This window comes from Felis catus, chromosome A3 (assembly GCF_018350175.1).
Source record: "Felis catus isolate Fca126 chromosome A3, F.catus_Fca126_mat1.0, whole genome shotgun sequence".
In the NCBI taxonomy this organism is placed as follows: domain Eukaryota; kingdom Metazoa; phylum Chordata; class Mammalia; order Carnivora; family Felidae; genus Felis; species Felis catus.
This window is the reverse complement of record NC_058370.1, coordinates 108,375,332-108,393,520: the sequence shown is the minus strand read 5'-3', so window position 1 is coordinate 108,393,520 and position 18,189 is coordinate 108,375,332. Positions and strand designations below refer to the sequence as shown.

General features: G+C 42.2%; 1 protein-coding gene across 4 annotated transcripts in view; it reads right to left on the bottom strand.

The window, feature by feature from the left end:
* Positions 1-1,035: 1,035 nt before the first annotated feature.
* The window catches only part of CDKL4 (cyclin dependent kinase like 4), a 50,203-nt gene continuing 33,049 nt past the window's right edge, over positions 1,036-18,189 (bottom strand). For all 4 annotated transcript variants that reach the window (XM_045054660.1, XM_006930347.5, XM_003984302.6 and 1 more), the window contains exons 5-10: positions 16,669-16,759; positions 15,341-15,538; positions 12,901-12,983; positions 10,745-10,801; positions 5,765-5,899; positions 1,036-3,139 (exon numbers count right to left, since the gene is read on the bottom strand). In XM_045054660.1, coding sequence (XP_044910595.1) covers positions 3,038-3,139; positions 5,765-5,899; positions 10,745-10,801; positions 12,901-12,983; positions 15,341-15,538; positions 16,669-16,759 — 666 coding nt within the window. In that variant the 3' untranslated portion in view covers positions 1,036-3,037. The remainder of the gene's footprint in view (positions 3,140-5,764; positions 5,900-10,744; positions 10,802-12,900; positions 12,984-15,340; positions 15,539-16,668; positions 16,760-18,189) is intronic.

Here is an 18,189-nt window from a genome sequence, read left to right as displayed (position 1 = left end):
TCTCTTCCCTGAAGAAGAAGCAAGAGCACAAAGGAGTAGTACAGTCTGCATTTTTAGTTCTCTGTAAAGTGCTCTTCAAACAAAACAGAACAAGGCAAAACAAAACAAAACAAAACAAAACACAATACAGAAGAGCTGCTTGGCTGCTTGGAGATTCTCAGGTACAAAGTGGAGGAAACCCGGGGTGTGAACAGGTCACGCCGAGGTGGAGGAAAGGAGAGTACTCGGGCGGCATCACTCACACCACGACCCCGCGGTACCTGGATGGCACCAGGAAAGAGCTGTATCCGTAAATTAAAAAGCCTGACCAGTGCCGCGGTGACAGAAGCGGCAGGTAAGCCAGAAACTGGACATGGATGGAAAGAAAACGCCTGGTTACAGAGTTGTGTGGGCCTCTGTGAAGAGCCTGATTAAGTTGTACAAAACCCACTACTTAATTTGGGCACGAGACCCTCAGGTGCCACTGTCTTACCTGTGGCTGAGAAATGCAAGGGCTGAGAAACCGGCCTTGAGACAGAAAGACTTGCAGGTTGAGGTCTGTGTGCCTGCGTGACTGAGCCGGCGACAGGGCTACGTGGCCCCGGGACGCCCAGGGAAAGTGTGGGGTGCAAAAGTCATCAGAAGAGTGTTTTCCCTGGTGGTGAAAGAACACTTTCCCAAGCATTGGGTGCTTCCTCCTCTCCTCTCCTCTCCCCTCCCCTCCCCAGTGCTCTCTAGATGATGGATTTGTCTAAGGAAAAAAACTGAGAGAGAGAGATGCCAGTTTTGTTAATTCTTAAATGTAAGCAAAAATAAGAAAAGCAGTCACCCTATCAACCCTTACCAAACTCTCCACCGTTGTCTGAAGCATGATTATAAGCAAAATGGGTATTGGAGTTGTGTGTATTCTGAACTTCTCTGTGCGTGTGTGTGTGTGTGTGTGTGAGATAGAATCTAGATATTTAGGAGAGCTGGAGCAGCATGAGTGGCTTGGCAGTAAGAAAGCTTACATGATAAAAACACTATGAAAATAAAAAAGAAATCTTTCATCGAAGATGCCTTCTATCTTTTATTTCTCAAATTCCTTGTGCCTGTGGTATCATCATCTAATTAAAAATGCAAGAAACTTACAAATGTGAAGAGGTGCCTTCTTAATGATAAGATGACAATAAGAAGACCGTAGCAGCTTATATTCACACTAAGCATGTTAAATGGCCAAATAAGTCCACTTAAAATGTTCTTCCGGTGAGCAAGAAACCATTGTTGAGATGCCATAATTCCCAAGTAAAGAGATGCTCCCAAGTAACTCAACAGGCTTCTCTAGAAGTTTACATAGCCATGTTTATAAATGCAATAAACTTTTAGAGGATGAACATCAGATGTTAGTGTGTTTTCCTAAAAACAATTTATGCTTGATATTTTGGTTCCTGATACAAGGCATTTCTGGAATCATGTGTATTTGCACAATTTGACAACGTTCAGGTCAGCATTCCAGACCCAGGAGCAGAAAAGAGCTAATAACCTTCATAATTTATTGACTATTTTGTGCCTTTATGCCAGACAGTGATAGACAACCCCATGCTATTATTTTACATGAGTTCCTTGTTAGCAAACTAAAAGTCCGTTACACAGACGGCATTGTTCTTAGACGTCTAGGATAAAAGGCATCTACCATGATGTCTCAAAACTTATAAATATATGTGTTATGTGTGTATACATACATGTACATATATATGTATATATATAAGTATATATATGTGTGTATACATTTATATATGTATGTATGTAGGAATATCTGTCAAGTTCACTTGGGAAAATATCCCAGTGTAAATTGGGCTCGCCTAGTGAGGTATCTTGTTGTTTGCTTCTCTTTTTTGGTAGCAGACACAAAATGAAGTTAACTGAAAAGATAATCTTTCTGCTGTCGGAAGCATTTACAAACCTGATCTGGCATGATACACAAGTTTAGGACTGCACAAATTCACAGAGGCTTTGGATGCAAATGTTTGGAAAAGTATCGACAGTGAACTATTTAGGAAACACACCCACAGGATAGGTCTAGGTACTGAGATGACTGAGCCAGGAGAAGAGAGTAAGAAACCATAATGTACCAAAGGACAGCGTTATGTGATGAGCATGATAATTCCTTGTAGCTCTGGAATCTGCCCTGGAAACAAGGGATAAACTACATGACATTTCAGGCTCCCTTTCTGCACCAACATAAAATCCAGCATTACTCAAAAGTCCTGGTTACAACAAGAGTGATTAAATGCAGAAACATAATGTCATTCCTTTCTCAGAAGCATCATGCTGAGCACAAGTTGTCAGGTGCAAAAGAATGTAGGTTCTATGATTCCCTTGATTTCAAATCCCCAAATAGGAAAAACTAATCACTAGTTTTTCCATGGCTGTCTGGGGCCAGTGATCTTGGGAAGATTTACTACAAAAGGCTGTGGAGAACATTTTAAGCTTGATGACCATGTTTTATATCTTCCTTTGGTCAGGCCGTGCATGTGTATACATTTGCTGAAATCCAGGGAAAAGTTCTGCACTTAAAATAAGTACGTTTATTATATGTAAAACATACCTCATTAAAGTTAGTTTTTGAAATTGAAAGAAAAAAAAAGAAAAGAAAAGAAACATGATATCATTCCCTCCACAAACAACAGCTAGGCAAGCTATTTGGATAATGCTCTAAGACATTATGTGGTCAGGTAAACCAAAACGATATATGTAAATCTCTTTCAAGAATCAAAGTACAAGCCCACAAATTCTCAACATAAATTGCCTCAGGAGGGGCTGCTCTGATGAAATGGAAAATGTCTCCTCCATATGTGCAGTTTCAGACTCCATAACATTTAAAGAAAATGTTCTAGAAGATAAAGTTGGCGTGTAAAAAGCACGGGCAGAGGAATCAGTAATGATCAGAGCAAAACAATTCTAGAAGGCATCTTAATTTTCATATGGCTCATTTGCATTTGAAACACTAAGAATTCCTATCTCTCTTGTACGGAAATGTGTACATATTAAATTACTTTCCACTTGAAAGAACATTTTCCTAAATGTTTGGAAGATGATCAAATTTTAACTGGAGGACTTGTTTTCTTCCATCAGGTGTGGGGGAGATGTGGCTTCCTGGTATGAGAGGCAACAGTTGATTCTAATAGCAGAACAAGACAAAAATAAGAAAGTAAATTGAAAAGAATTCCTATTTGTACAGTTTGATTTAAAGATGGTAAAACAAAAAGAATACACATGGTACAAAGATGTCAAAAGACATCAATTTTAAAATCAAATAGCGTTACCTTTCCAAAAATTGTGATATTCTGATACTTGGAAATTAGGTTCCATTACTTATTCTACGATTCTCATGGATGTAGTTGATTTATTTCAGGATGTTCATTTTTGAGTATCCAGGCAGTGTTTAAAAGCTAGATGCCCACCAGCTGTTAGACAATAATTCCAAGAGTCTACATTCTACCTATCTCAAAATTTTAATTTTAGGATACTGGCAAAACAGTAAAGATTTAAAACCTCTTTACTATACATTTAAAAAATTTCTAATGTTTATTTATTTTTTGAGAGAGAGAGACAGAGACAGAGACAGAGAGTGAGCAGGGGAGGGGCAGAGAAAGAAGGAGACCCAGAATCCAAAGCAGCTCCAGGCTCTGAGCTGTCAGCACGGAGCCTGATGTGGGGCTCAAACTCACGAACAGCGATATCATGACCCGAGCCGAAGTCAGACGCTTAACCAACTGAGCCACCCAGGTCCCCCATACTATACATTTTAAACAAAATTTAGTCTTTAAGGAAATTGCTGGTCACTCATCAGAGATCTAGATGATATCCAGATAGGAATTTGAACTCACAAAATGAAACCACACTGAATGAAAAGATTTTCTTGAATTTTTAGTTTATTTTCTGGTATGGTAAAATGTTTAGGCAAGAGGTGCATATCAGAAAGAAAACCGGAACCTGAAAGACATTCCTGTTGGGGCACCTCTGTGGCTCAGTCAGTTAAGCCTCCGACTTTGGCTCAGGTCACGATCTCACAGTTTGTGAGTTCGAGTCCCCAGTCGGGCTCTGTGCAGACCGCTGGGAGCCTGGAGCCTGCTTCGGATTCTGTGCCTCTCTGTGTCCCTCCTCTGTTCATGCTCTCTGTCTCTCTCTCAAAATAAATAAATAAACATTAAAAAAAAAAAAGGACAAAAGAAAGAAAGACATCCCTGTCTTTCTCTTGGCCTTGCCCTCCAGAGACTTTACCTGGTGGTGGAAGATGTTTAGGCTTGGTCTTAATAGTGGGTGCTCTAGAAAGGCTTTCTCATAAAGGGGACAGGATGCAGTTGACTAAACACAGAGAATGTGAAGTAACTTCTGTATGTGCTGTTCTTCGTGCTTCTTTTTTTTGAGAAATAAAGTCCCTGAGCTGTATCAGTCAGGCTACAGGGTATTAAGGAATGGAAAACACTATGACCTGGAGACTTAGGAGGCCAGCATCCCTACTCCCTTGAGGCTGGTAGAACTCGAATCAGGAACCCAGGGGCGGGATGGAGCGGTGTTGCTGTTCACCCTCCCGGGTTAAGTGTGGGGAATCTGGTGAGCTGTTTGTAACGTGACAGTGTTTTTACACACAGTTCACCCTGTATTTCAGACTGCCGCCTCAGACATATTTGAGCAAACCCTACTCTTTTGGTTAAGTAAAGTGTGCTGGGCTTGACTTGCAAACACATAACTTAAACAGTAGAAGGTAAAACGGTCTGTGTGGTAAAAACTGGGAAATCATCTTAACATGTCATCTTACAGATTGGCTTGTTTTTTCTCTCTCAACAAACTTCAATTTGCATGAGCCAAAGGCTGAAAACAACAAAACCTGCTTTCTCCCTTTGCGGTAGACATGCTAAGGAGAAGATCAATGACCAATAAGTAGATCAAAGGCTGAAGATTAAGTAAACACAGAATGGGATGATTGTCGGTCTGATCAATTGAGAATTACATCCTCACTTATGAATAAGCAGTGTTCATCTATTTACTTCTCTATTTATTTTGGATAATATTTACCAAGTACTATGTGTGGGTCAGACATTGTTTTAGGTGCTGGGGACACAAGATAAAAAGTAAACCCCAAACCAAAACAAACTTACTTCTGTGGGGTTTATGTTTTAGCTTCAAGGTTTTTCTGGAACCAGGTAAAAGGTAGTTCCCTAATAAGCTGCAGAGTCACTGTCACGTTCCTCGTGTTATCTTACAATATTGGCACATTTTGGGGTAAAATTTGGTTCCCAGGTGTTTGCATTTCTTCTCTTAGTATCTGTCAGAGCTCGTCCTTGATTTTGAGAAAAGCCTAGGGAAGGCGGACTTTGCTGCCTGCCATTGGTAAAAAGACAGGAAGAGTCAAGTTTCCTCTATGGTGTGTCTGGAGGCTACAGAAGGTTCCAGATTCCTCTGCGATGTTGACATTCAGTCCTGCTGTAATCTGGGTTTTATTGTACGAAGTTGTTGTATTTCGGGTACACGATCTGGCAGGTGAGCTATCCAATAGGTGAGCTATCTAATCAGTGTAGCTAAAAGTTGATTCAAGTGTATTTGGAATAAGATTCTGCAATGATCTGGGTATTTTCGTAGTTTTATGGTTTTATTATGCCAATCACTGAAACGTACTAAGATAAACAAATACAACTAAACCAGTGCAAATAAAGGTCTTGGTGTCCACCTGGTCTCACTTTGAAAGGTAGAAAAGGAAAAAAAGAATCATTTTTATAGCATTTTAACTTTTGAACAGAGGTACCTGCTGACGTCTTCTGTTCCTTCCTTCATTGCGTGCTTTTCTTTTAATTTGGTCGTCTCGAAAAGAATCAAAGTAGGGGCTCTCCAGGAGTTGGGCACAGGTTAATCTGTCATCAGGATTCATCTTCAGACACTCCTTTGGAAGAAAAGAAAAAAGGTATTAGAATTTTGTTGCTATTTTCTTACTGTGCCCCCAAACTGAATAACTTGTTAAGAGCAAAGAGGAGTTTACAAAATCTTCAAGTTTGTGTACCATCAAGTACTCGAAACTTGTTAATAACTAGAATTGTCATTCCAAAGTCTTTTGAGGGTAGAAATGAACATCTGGTGTCTCTGGAAGGGGGCGACAGGTAGATCAGGTGTTTCTACCAATGACAGCTCTTCATCACTCGTCAAAGCAAATAGTTTGTGAGACACTTCATGTGTGATTCCGAGTATGATCCCGGGACCAGCAGCATCAGTGTTACATGGGAACTTGTAAATGTAGTTCCTGCTGAATCAAAAGCACTGGGGGTGGGGTCTAACCATCTGCATTTGAGAAGCCCTGATACCTGCTCAAGTTTGAGAGCCATTGGTTTAGGGGGACAGCTGAAGTATTAGTCTTAGTAATGAAACAAACCTAAAATCTGGGTAATAGGTATATATATTCATATAGGAATAACTAGAGGCAAAAAGGAAAATGTAGCACCATCACCCTTTATACGAGAGGCTACTAGAAGCCTCTCGCTTTGCCTTCAAGAGTGGGGAGGACTCTGGCAGCCGTGGGGTTAGTAGATTCCTGACACAAAGATTTTCTTCAAAAAGCCGTGACACTCTTTGAGTACTCAGAGAATGGGACTTTTCCCATGAAGAAAGACAGATTATGATCTATACAGAACTAGAGCAGCCTCAGATCACCGGGGCACAGGAGACCTGAAATTTCTTGCCTTGTGACCGTACTAGAGAAGTAAAATTTATCAACACAACGGACTTAGTTTTGAGGCATAATTGCATTGACTGAGGCTACCCCAGCTTGGGCTGCTCTGTGGTGTCTGTTCCTTCCTAACCCCAGCTGACCTCAGGTCTCTGAGATCCCTGCAAATGCCACTACCCCTACAGTCTCAATTGCCCTTCAGAGCCGCCTGATTGGACCTGGTTTTAAGAAACAACCCTGCTTGGCATAATTAGATTCTCCTGTCCCTACTTGCAGGGGTCACTACTTGCTCCAAGCAGACCCCCTCCCCCCATCCCACCCCCAAGTTAATGATCCATGCCATAATTAAGTCTAGCTACTACTGGGAGTCTGTCTTCTCAAACCCTAACGCTGTCAGGACTATAACCAGCACAGAAGGACAACTTTGAATGTCAACTGTGGGAGTCTCTATTTCTTTATCACTTCCTTCTGGCATTTGCCTCCACCATTCCACTTAAGTGGTTCTTGTTATTCACATCTATGATCTCTATCCACACTTGTATATGCTTAAGTCCAATAGGTAGCTTGTGTTCTCATCTCCATGGTGTTAGACACTACTGACCATATCCTCCTCCTCCTTGAAACTCCCTTTGGCTTCTCCGATGCCTCCCTTTCCTTCCTCCTACCTCACGACCACCACTGTTCAAACCAACCTGTGTTGACTTACCTTCTACTCTGCAATGGGTGGATGGGATTCCTTAATGCTCCCCTGTCTCCTTACCTGTTTCTAGCTGATGTTAAATGGCTTCAATTATTAAGGTTTACCAGAGACTTCCATGTGTATAGTTCTGGTCCAGACCTCTCCTTTGAACTCCAGACCCACATATGCAATGGCCTACTTAACATTTCTGATTTATCTCAGGGGCACTGCTATGGGTTGAACTGTGTTCCCCCAAACTGTGTTGAAGTCCTAACCCCCCAGTGTCTCACTGTGTGCCCTTATTTGGAAATAGGGTCTTTGCAAATGTAAATAGTTAAGACGAGGCCATAATGGAATAGGGTGGGCCCTACTCCAATGGGATGGTGTTCTTGTAAGAGGCAAGACAGCGCAAAGACAGACATAGAAAGAACACCAGAAGACAGGGGCCAAGACCGGAGTTCTGCTGTCACAAGCTCAAGAATGTCTGGGGCTACCAGAAGCCGGTAGAGGCCAGGAACGATCCACCCTGAAAGTTTCAGAAAGAGCATGGCCCTGTTAACATCTTGGTTTGAGACTTCTAGTCTCCAGAAGAGTAAGAATAAATTTCTGCTGCTTGCGGCCACCCAGCTTGTGGTACTTGGCTACAACAGTCCTAGGAAACTGGTACACATAGCTTACATTCGCTGCCCTCTACTCTATTTACTCCCCAGATCTGAATCATAACTGAGTCCTATCAGTTTTACTTCCTATCGTACGTTGAATTCATTCATTTTCTTTAGTGGGCTTTCAATCTGTTGAAATCTAGTCTACTAAATACCTATGGGTTTTTACTATAAAGAATATTTTTAGAGGGGCGCCTGGGTGGCTCAGTCGGTTGAGCGTTCGACTTCAGCTTAGGTCACGATCTCACAGTTTGTGGGTTTGAGCCCCCGTGTCGGGCTCTGTATTGACAGCTCAGAGCCTGGAGCCTGCTTTGGATTCCATGTCTCCTTCTCTCTCTGCCCCTCTCCCACTTGTGCTCTGTCTCTCTCTGTCTCTCAAAAATAAATAAATGTCAAAAAAATTTTTTTAATAAAGAATATTTTTAGATTCTAAGATGAGGCTGTTAATGCTGAGCTGTTCCATGGGGCCTGGGCTAGAATGATGTCCTGTTTTGTTAGTTTTAGGAGCTGTGTGATGAACTGGGTGGAGTTGAGGCTTCTGAGTTGTTGACTGCCTGGGTTAATGACTTTCTACGCACCAAGAGGCTGATGAATTCTCAGAGGTGTTCCCTGATCAGAGTGTTCCCAACCTGGGAAAGGTTTTAAAGATGAGGGACGAGAAATTGGAACTGCAAAGTACATGTCAAGATCCTTTTCTCGAAACTTCAAATTTCACAGAAAACCCTTAAAAATATTTCCAAGAGTCGACAGACTTCTTTGACCAGATTAAACTGATAGAGTGACAGGATGTTATGCCTATGAAAGCAACCGGGAAATAAATAATCCAGTGTCTATTGTGTCTCATAATGAAGAGAACACAAGAACTCTGCCATAGATTGGCCACTGCAGGCCACCACTGACTTTGGCACAGTCATTGGCTGGCACTTCATCCATCTGAGCAGCCGCCTGCATAGATGATGGCCTCGTTCCATGGGATAATGACTTGTTATGGCAGCTGGTATTTATTTGTTGTTAAAGATGTCTCAATTGCAATTAGTGAAAGAAAGCCTTCCTTCATCTAACCTGGGGCAGGTGTCTAGGAGATAGGGTGTGACCCACAGAACAGCACAATCCTTGATGCACTTAGAGAATCCTTGGATCTCAGGTCAGACATTACAGGTATAAATCAAATGGCTCAGTGACAAAACCAGCTTCATCCAGAATCTTGGGCAGGGCAACAGAGTACTTCACCTTTGGAGCTGAGGACAGGGATCTGTCCTATACCTTGGGAGTTTTTCTGCCCTGGAGTTGCAGGGCAACTTAAGTTTTCTCTCTGGTTATTTAGAGGAGTAACCAGAACAAGGCTTGGCCTGCACCTCAGAATGGGTTGGGATTACAGTGCTTGACAGACACCCTCCCTGCAGGAGGTTTTGTTAAATTGCAGGTAGGTCAGAACAACCTGTCCAGAACAAGGTTGGGGAACTGGACTTCTAGGGCAGGGCCTGCGGAGTGCTGAGTTAAGGCAGGTCAGAGCAGTGAGGCAGACAGAAGGCAGCTGAGGGGCCAGTGAAGCAGTGGTAAAGGCAAGTCTGAGGCGTCAGGCTCTCAGGAGGACTCAGACCAGAGGCATCCAGCACCCTGGATAGCACCTTGGCAGCGACCAACACTAGCACAGTGGCTAGTCTACAAAATGGACGCTAGGTCATTCAGATGGTTCTACCTTCTAGATCAGATGATTTCCAAGCTAGGCTGTAAATCATAATCACCTACGGGGATGTTTAAAGATACAAATTCCAAGGCCCTATTCATAGAGATTCTACTTTGGTAAATCTGAGGTTAGATACTGGAATGTATATTTTTAAAAAGCTCATTCTGATGAGTAGTCATTCTGATGAATAGTATTGAAGCCATGGCTATAGATAGAATTTAATTGGTTGTTAAAGATAGATATCCTTACTGATATCTCCATCTGTATCCCACTAAGAGCTTTTCGAGTCCATGGTGGATGTAAGAGTCACACCTTCTAGCATTGGATCCGTTGGTCAAGCATGAATGGCAGACTAGTAATAGGTGAATTTCTTCTGCTTTTTATTAGAATTCATCCTTTGACTATTTCTTTTGGGCATAGTGTAGGGGCTATTTCTGGTGTCTGCATGTCTTCTGTGTTTTCCTGGTCTACTAATTTTTTTTAAGTGATCTTAAATTGTATTTAACCCAGTGTATCCAAAACATTATCAGTTCAATATGTAATTAATCTCCTAAAGATTCTTAATGAAATATTTAATATTATTTTAGAGTTATTTTCATAGAAATCTAGTACATCTTCATTCTAATTAGCCATATTACAAGTGCTCAATAGTAATATGTAGCTGGTGACTACTATCTTGGACAGTACAATTCTAGACCTTCAAATTTAAGGAGTACATTCATCCTCATAAATTTCTATAGTCTGAATATACTGACTTAATAGCAAATTTCCTAATAAATGCAAAAGAAGTAATGGTGTTCATCACAGCAAACACTAATTATACTCTTTTGTCTTCAACTAGTTTTAATGGACATGTTAGAAAGATTACAGCTTCAACTACTGATGTTCCTTTAACTGTAATTATTTTACAGTTCCTTATTATTTTCAATGACTACATCCTACCTTGGCATTATTTGCCCTACCATCAACCCCTCCCAGAATTACCAGCCTCAATTATTACAATTAACAGTCAATAATGGTTATACTTGATTCTTAAGTACCTTCATGAAATTCAAAGACATGGGATGAGCTTCTGAAAACTTTTCTTCAAGAGTTTCCTAGAAAACAAAATAAAGAATTTCAATGTTACACAACAACAAAGTTATATTTAGTTTTGAAAACATTAGCAATAAGAACACTTTGGTGAAAGACTTTCCCCCATAGGTTAGATGGTTCCTTTTAAGGATTTTTAAAAAGTCCTGTTTTTATATAATTTTACACTGTAGTGTAAAGGTTTAAAAAACAAAAGTTGGAATTATTTTCTTAATTTCACAATGTCTTGCAACTGATGCTTTGTAAATGTGACCTTCAAATGTCCCTGAAATCCTACAACAGTATTTTGTTTTATTTTATTTTTTCTACAACAGTACTTTAATATCTCATCTGTGCCAGATCTGTTACAGGGACCCTTTGTGCATTAATGCAAATATGTTGAGTTACATGTGTGAGAACTACAGAGAGCGACAGAATGAGGGACGCTGGGTGGCTCAGTTGGTTAAGGGTCTGATTCTTCATTTTGGCTCAGGTCATGAGCTCACGGTGGTGAGATAGAGCCCTGCCTCAGACTCCACGCATGGATCCTGCTTGGGATTCTCTCCCTCTCCTCTCTCTTTGCCCCTCCCTCACTTGTGAGCACACTCCCTCCGTCTCTCCCTCAAAATAAAAACTTTTTATATTTATTTAAAAAATAAATTTTAAACATTTTTTTAAATGTTTAAAAAAATAAAATTTTAAAAATAAATTTTAAACACATTTTAAAAAACTTAAAAAAAAAGCAACAGAATGCTAAACACAAAATTCAGGATAGTAGGGAGGGAAGAGGATGGGATTGAGGGAGGAGCACCTGGGGAAGGGTAAGCTTCAAAGATAAACGGTCATAGTGCCCTTTAACGAGGCAGCGTGTACTTGTGAATGTGTATTTCATTCTTTAAAATTAAATACATTATATAAATATTCCTCTGTAATTCAACCTCTAGCCTTGTTAATTCAATTTTAACCTTTTGCTGTACTTCTTAAAAGCTTTAACAAATATAAAAAAGAAATCTAGTATGTATGTATGTGTCTATATCTATATCTATATCTATATCTATATCTATATCTATATCTCAAAGTATTATATGAAATACCAAATCTAAAATGAAAGGGTGGCCAGAGAGAGAGCTGGGACCATTCAAACCTCAGATTGTCACATGTGCCATAAATCACGAAGTGGCTTTCCAGATCACCCCACCCCTGCACACCTCTTGTACCAACACAGCTTGAATGTGGGCACACACCTCTTGCCCTTTCATCCTACGGGCAGAATTTAAACCACACGGGGCTTTAAAAACCATAGGCCACACTCAGGTAACACAGGTAGGAAATCAATGTCTATAGAGAATAAGAGGGTCAAGTCATTGACACATTCCCAAAGAAAGGCAGAGACCACAGCAAGAGCCTAGCAGTGATCAATGCGGTTCGGAGTTTTGATTTGGATACAATGAGGATCACTTTGTAGAAGGACTTTCTACGTGAAAATATCCGCTGTGAAGAAATGGCTTTTATTGATTTGGGCTTTGTTTCACAAGCTGAAAAAATAGAGGCTGCGTGTTTTCAAAATAAAGAAGATGACAGTAAGTACCTAACGGTAGGTAAGCACTGTTTAACAGAAAGGTACTGAGTGTTTTGACTAAAAGGATCAAGGTGATGGGGCGCCTGGGTGGCTCAGTTGGTTAAGCGTCCGACTTCGGCTTGGGTCATGACCTCGCGGTCCGTGAGTTCGAGCCCCATATCGGGCTCTGTGCTGGCAGCTCAGAGCCTGGAGCCTGCTTAGGGTTCTGTGTCTCCCTCTCTTTCTCTCTACTCCTCCTCCACTCATGTCCTGTCTCTCTCTTTCTCTGTGTCAAAAATAAATAAACATTAAAAAAAAGGATCAAGGTGTTTATGTAAGGAATTAAATATACTCTCACTTCAGATTTAACTGTAAGTTTAACTTAGGGCAAGTAGGCTTTTAAAGCATTCTCTTGGTTAATATGTGTAGCTTTACAGAACTTCTTTGATCCATGTCAGTGTGTTCTAGAAGGAAAACAGGAGCCAAAAGTATACATATTTTTAAAAATCCCCCTTTAGAGAAGGCTGCAACACAAATAATAAAATATCCAAAATTGAGCAAGTTTACCATGTCTCCCGGTTCAGGAATACTGATGCCATGGAAAAACTGGTTACTTTTGAAGATAGATTGATGTCTTGGGATTAGTTTTCCTGTAAAATACAAATCATGTAACTCATGATAAATTTAATAAAAATAAAAGTGTTTAAATGGTTAACTTCTGAGGTCCAGATGTACCAGAAATGCTGAGCCTGATCGTTCCTTTCAGGTTGGGGAGGTCTGAACTGCTGCAAACTCCTGCCTTCTCAGGGGAGGTCAGTTCTCCGTGCACCTCTCTTTGCCCTTCATCTCCCACCAAGAGAGGAGGTAAGAAACCCATGCTGAGGGCTCTACACATGTGATCTCATCACAATCTACAGTGGTTGCTATTTTTCACCTCCACTGCACCAGTGAGTTAAACGAGGCTCAGAAGTTTAGTAACCCCGGGGCACCTGGGTGGCTCAGTCGGTGAAGCATCTGACCCTTGGTTTCGGCTCAGGTTATGATCTCACAGTTTGTGGGATCGAGCTCCACGTGGGGCTCTTTGCTGATAGCATGGAGCCTGCTTGGGATTCTCTCTTACCCTCTCTCTCTCTGCCCCTCTCCCACTTGTGTGCATGCACTCTCTCTCTCTCTCAAAATAAATAAATAAACTTACAAAAAGAAGAAGTTTAATAACCTGTCTAAAGTCACATGGTCATTAAAAGACCCAGGATTCGGGGGCGCCTGGGTGGCGCAGTCGGTTGGGCGTCCGACTTCAGCCAGGTCACGATCTCACAGTCCGTGAGTTCGAGCCCCGCGTCGGGCTCTGGGCTGATGGCTCAGAGCCTGGAGCCTGTTTCCAATTCTGTGTCTCCCTCTCTCTCTGCCCCTCCCCCGTTCATGCTCTGTCTCTCTCTGTCCCAAAAATAAATAAATGTTGAAAAAAAAAATTAAAAAAAAAAAAAAAAAAAGACCCAGGATTTGAACTCAAGTCTAATGATTGCATCAGGTAAATTTCCACACGCCTTTCAGGAAATCAGTCAGACAATATATACCTAAGGTATGTACACACCTAAGGTGTGGCCTGTGGTGACATTCTCCCCCACAGTTTTCATGCTGTAGAATTCTCCAGACAGATGTGTTGGAACAGGGACGTGCATCAGACCAAACAGCAGTGGTCCCATCGCCCGGCAGCCAGACTGCCAGGAGAGCCTGCGGCAAAGGAACACGGAAATGCCCATCTTGTGTGTGCGTGTACCGCTTTCCTTGCGTCCGTGCTGCTGGTGTGAAAAGCCACAGCCCCCCTTCTGGCTGATGTCCTCTTCCACCTGCCACGGATGCTGACACACGTGGAAGCTTGTGAAAGAGGCCCCTTGAGTCGCATTCCTATTGTGCACTTAACTGTTGTATGCCTTCGGGGCCAATCGCGGAAGCTCCCCGAGCCTCAGTTTCCGCATGTGTAACATAGGCAAGATTAAAAATGTTACAATGTCCTTCATGGGTTGTTCTTTTTTTAAAAAATTTTTTTTAACGTTTATTTATTTTTGAGACAGAGAGAGACAGAGCATGAACGGGGGAGGGTTATAGAGAGAGGGAGACACAGAATCTGAAACAGGCTCCAGGCTCTGAGTGGTCAGCACAGAGCCCGACGCGGGGCTCGAACCCACAAACCGCGAGATCACGACCTGAGCCGAAGTCGGCCGCTTAACCGACTGAGCCACCCAGGCACCCCATCATGGGTTGTTCTTAAGACTGGTAAAGATGATGTGTTTGAAAGTAATTCGTAAATTCTTGTTTTTTAATGTTTATTTATTTATTTTGAGAGGGAGAGAATGGGGGAGGGGCAGAGAGAGAGAGAAGGAGAGAGAGAATCCCAAGCAGGCTCCATGCTGTCAGCACAGAGCCCGATGAGGGTCTCGATCTCATGAACTGTGAGATCATGACCTGTGCTGAAATCAAGAGTCAGATGCTTAACTGACTGAGCCACCCAGGTGCCCCAGTGATCCATAAATTCTTAAGTGCTGTATACAAAGGAGCAGAGTCAAGGAGTCGCAACAGAGACTGTAGAGCCTACAAAACCTAAAATATTTACCATCAGGCCCTTTATGGAAAAGTCTGCTGACCCCTGCTCTACAGTAAAGGGGGAAGACTCCTCTTTTACAGTGGGCAGAAATCACATTTGATCAAACCTCTCTTAGAGTAAGCTCTATGCGGATGACTCATATCCCCTATCTTAGCCTGATGTGGAAAGTAAGTGTGTGGTTTATTCCATGGCTAATTGGCTTCACTTGGAAAGGAATCTGAAAACTCCTCAGTGCGAGGAGTTACGGCTCCACATTGAGAAAATGGTTGGGCTTTGGCTACAACCCAGAACAAGCATCCTGAGCAGCACTTTGGAGGAGCAAGAAAGCTCTTGCTGCGCATTACAGGAATGTACCATTGCTACAACAATTTAGCAACTCTGTAAGCCATAAGATGCAACTCCTACCCAGTGTTCTGATGATCAGATACAGCTGGTCCACATCTGATCTTCCGGGCCACAGTGGCTGGCCTGTCAGAAGTTCTGCAAAAACGCAACCGGTAGCCCATATGTCTACTGAAGAGCCATACTGCGTGTCTCCCACAAGAAGTTCAGGAGCTCGGTACCATCTTGTAGCGACGTAATCAGTGTAGGCATCTCCTGGAACTGCAAATGCGTCAATCAGATCAGGTGGGTCACATTCTTGTAACACATGAACTACTCCCGAGAGCAGATCAGGCGTTCAGGCAAGCTTCAGTAACTCGGAGGCCACAGCACTCCTAACCGTTGATGCGGTGAGGCACTGATTGAGTAAATAGTTCCACTGTGCACTCGGTCAGTAAGTTCAACTCCTGGGGGTCCCTCCGCTAGTGAGCCTCTATATCATCCTCCAAAGAGAGGCAGGTGGGAATGAGGATTTCTGTAGTGCAACTTCAGGTTGAAAACAACTTCCTAGTGCATTGTGAAGCCCCTTGTGTCTGGTCCTATCAGGATACCGATTATGGACACACCCGCCTTCCAATGAGTTGTTGCAAATACAGGTTTTGCCTGCGGTGCAGTTCTAGATTCAGGGAGAAATAATGGTCTATTCCCCTTTCCCTTTGGTTACCCCCATCCCCACGACTGGGATGACTTCCCTTTTCTTAGCACTGTCTCTGAATCCTCTCCTTAATTTTCCATTTACTCTCCTAGTCTTACCAACTACATAGTTTTTCCCGACCTCTCTAGCACACAGGGAACCTTCTCCAGGGAAGGATCTGGACCCTCACTTTGGTACTTCTTTGCGAATCATTTTGTATTATTCTTTTGGTTCTTTTACTTCAATTATAAGTGCATGAAGAGCAGACATACATCTTATAATTCTTTTCATCTTCTCTACAAGGCAAAGCACATACATGTGACATCCAATAAATTCTAGTGGAGTGGAGCACAGTTGAAGTGCAAACCCATGTCCTGGCTAGAAGGTAAAAGTGAACTCTTCCTCTCTGAATAATAACAACATCACATTTAGCATACATTCAGTATCTAAAGTAAGATCTTATATCATTTCATAATCCTCTGCATTGGATGAGTCCATAAAAAATTGCTACTTATGGGGCACCCGGATGGTTCAGTCAGTTAAGCCTCTAACTCTTGATTTGGGCTCAGGTCATCAACTCACAGTTTGTGAGTTTGAGCCCTGCATCGGGCTCTGTGCTGACAGCACAGATCCTCTCTGGGATTCTCTCTCTTTCTCTCTCTCTCTCTCTCCCCCACCCTTGCCTCTCAAAATAAACTTAAAAAAAAATGCTACTTACTGAGAATTCGTGCAAACCCAAAGTCACAGATCTTGATTATTCCTTGCTTAGTTATTAGAATATTTTCAGGTTTTACATCTCTGTGAATACACTGTAAGATAACACTGGATCATTTCTCTGAGCCATCAAAACGACAAAGCATAAACATTAACTATTAGTTTAAATGATAAACACAGCCTATGAGATTCAAACAAATACGCTTTCGTTCATTTTCCTAAAAGAACGTTAGTGGGCAAATTTCCACCTGTAAATCTTACCGTAACAAAAGAAAAAAGTCAAAATGCTGCTATATAAGTGAAGAAATTGACATCATAATTGTTAGATATGAAAAAAATTTTTTTTCTTGGAGAAGGTGGTGTCACACAAGTATTTTTGCCACTTTTTACTGCACTCTACTTAAACCAGAAGAGGTGAAGCCCTAGATGAGATTAGACTCCATGTAGCTCTGATAACTCCTGCCAGCCAAGAATCACAATCTAGGTTGAATAAGTATTGCAGATTTGAGACACTGGGAAAAGATCTGAATGATAACAACAACAACAACAACAACAACAAAGTTGCTTAAAAATTGGCTTGTAATTAGAGTGACCATATTATTTGTTGCCTGAATCGGGACGTGTGAAAGGGGCTCTGTTGGTAACTATGCCAGGACAATAGAAACAAACCACAACTGTCCTGGGAAAGCTGAGATGTATGGTCACCTACTTCTGGAGAGACACTAAAGCCTTCGGCATCAGGGGATGAGAACCACTTATTCTTCCTCAGCATGAGCTAACCTGGAAAGACCAGCAGCTCTCCTGAGAGATGCCCACCCAGCACTGTCCGGGTTCCCGCTGGGAGAGCGGGACACCACCGTGAGGCGCTGTCACCTCCGACAGGCTCCCGCTATCCCTCTAGAGGCGGAGACCTTACAATTGGCTGCCTCACTGTAATGGCCTTGGATGGGGCAGGTGCCCCTCGCTGGATGTGCGAGGGCCAAGCTGGGGTAAGGATGAAGGCGGGCTGAGTGAGCCTCACTCATCGCTGTTCCAGAAATGGCTGTTCCATGTAATGGAGACCCTCTCGCCCAGAACACAACTCGGGCCCTATTCTTCAGAACTTTATCTTTCTGTGCCTCCTTCCCAAACAAGCAAACGGCTAGAAATGATGTCCCTCTTCTTCTACAGCTCAGCCCTCATACAGAGCTCTGTCCTTTTCAGAGCACTTGCTCGCGAATTCATTCCCGCAACAATCTTGTGACTGCAGATGGCCACTGACAGGGTCTCTGGATTAAGCGTCACAATCATCCACTCCTTTTGCCTCACTTCTCTGCTGTGCTGTCAGTCCCTTTATATATTCCTGCCAAAATAGCAATTTTGCAACAATTTTTCTTTGCTTCTATGATAGCTATCTGGGAAGAGAAAAAGCTGAGTCCTAAATTCAGTTTAGGTCACAAAAATGGCAGTGGTAGTAGAAGCTGGTTCCTATTTGGTCTCAATTATTATCAATTGTCTATAATTTATATGACTAACAGAAGAAATT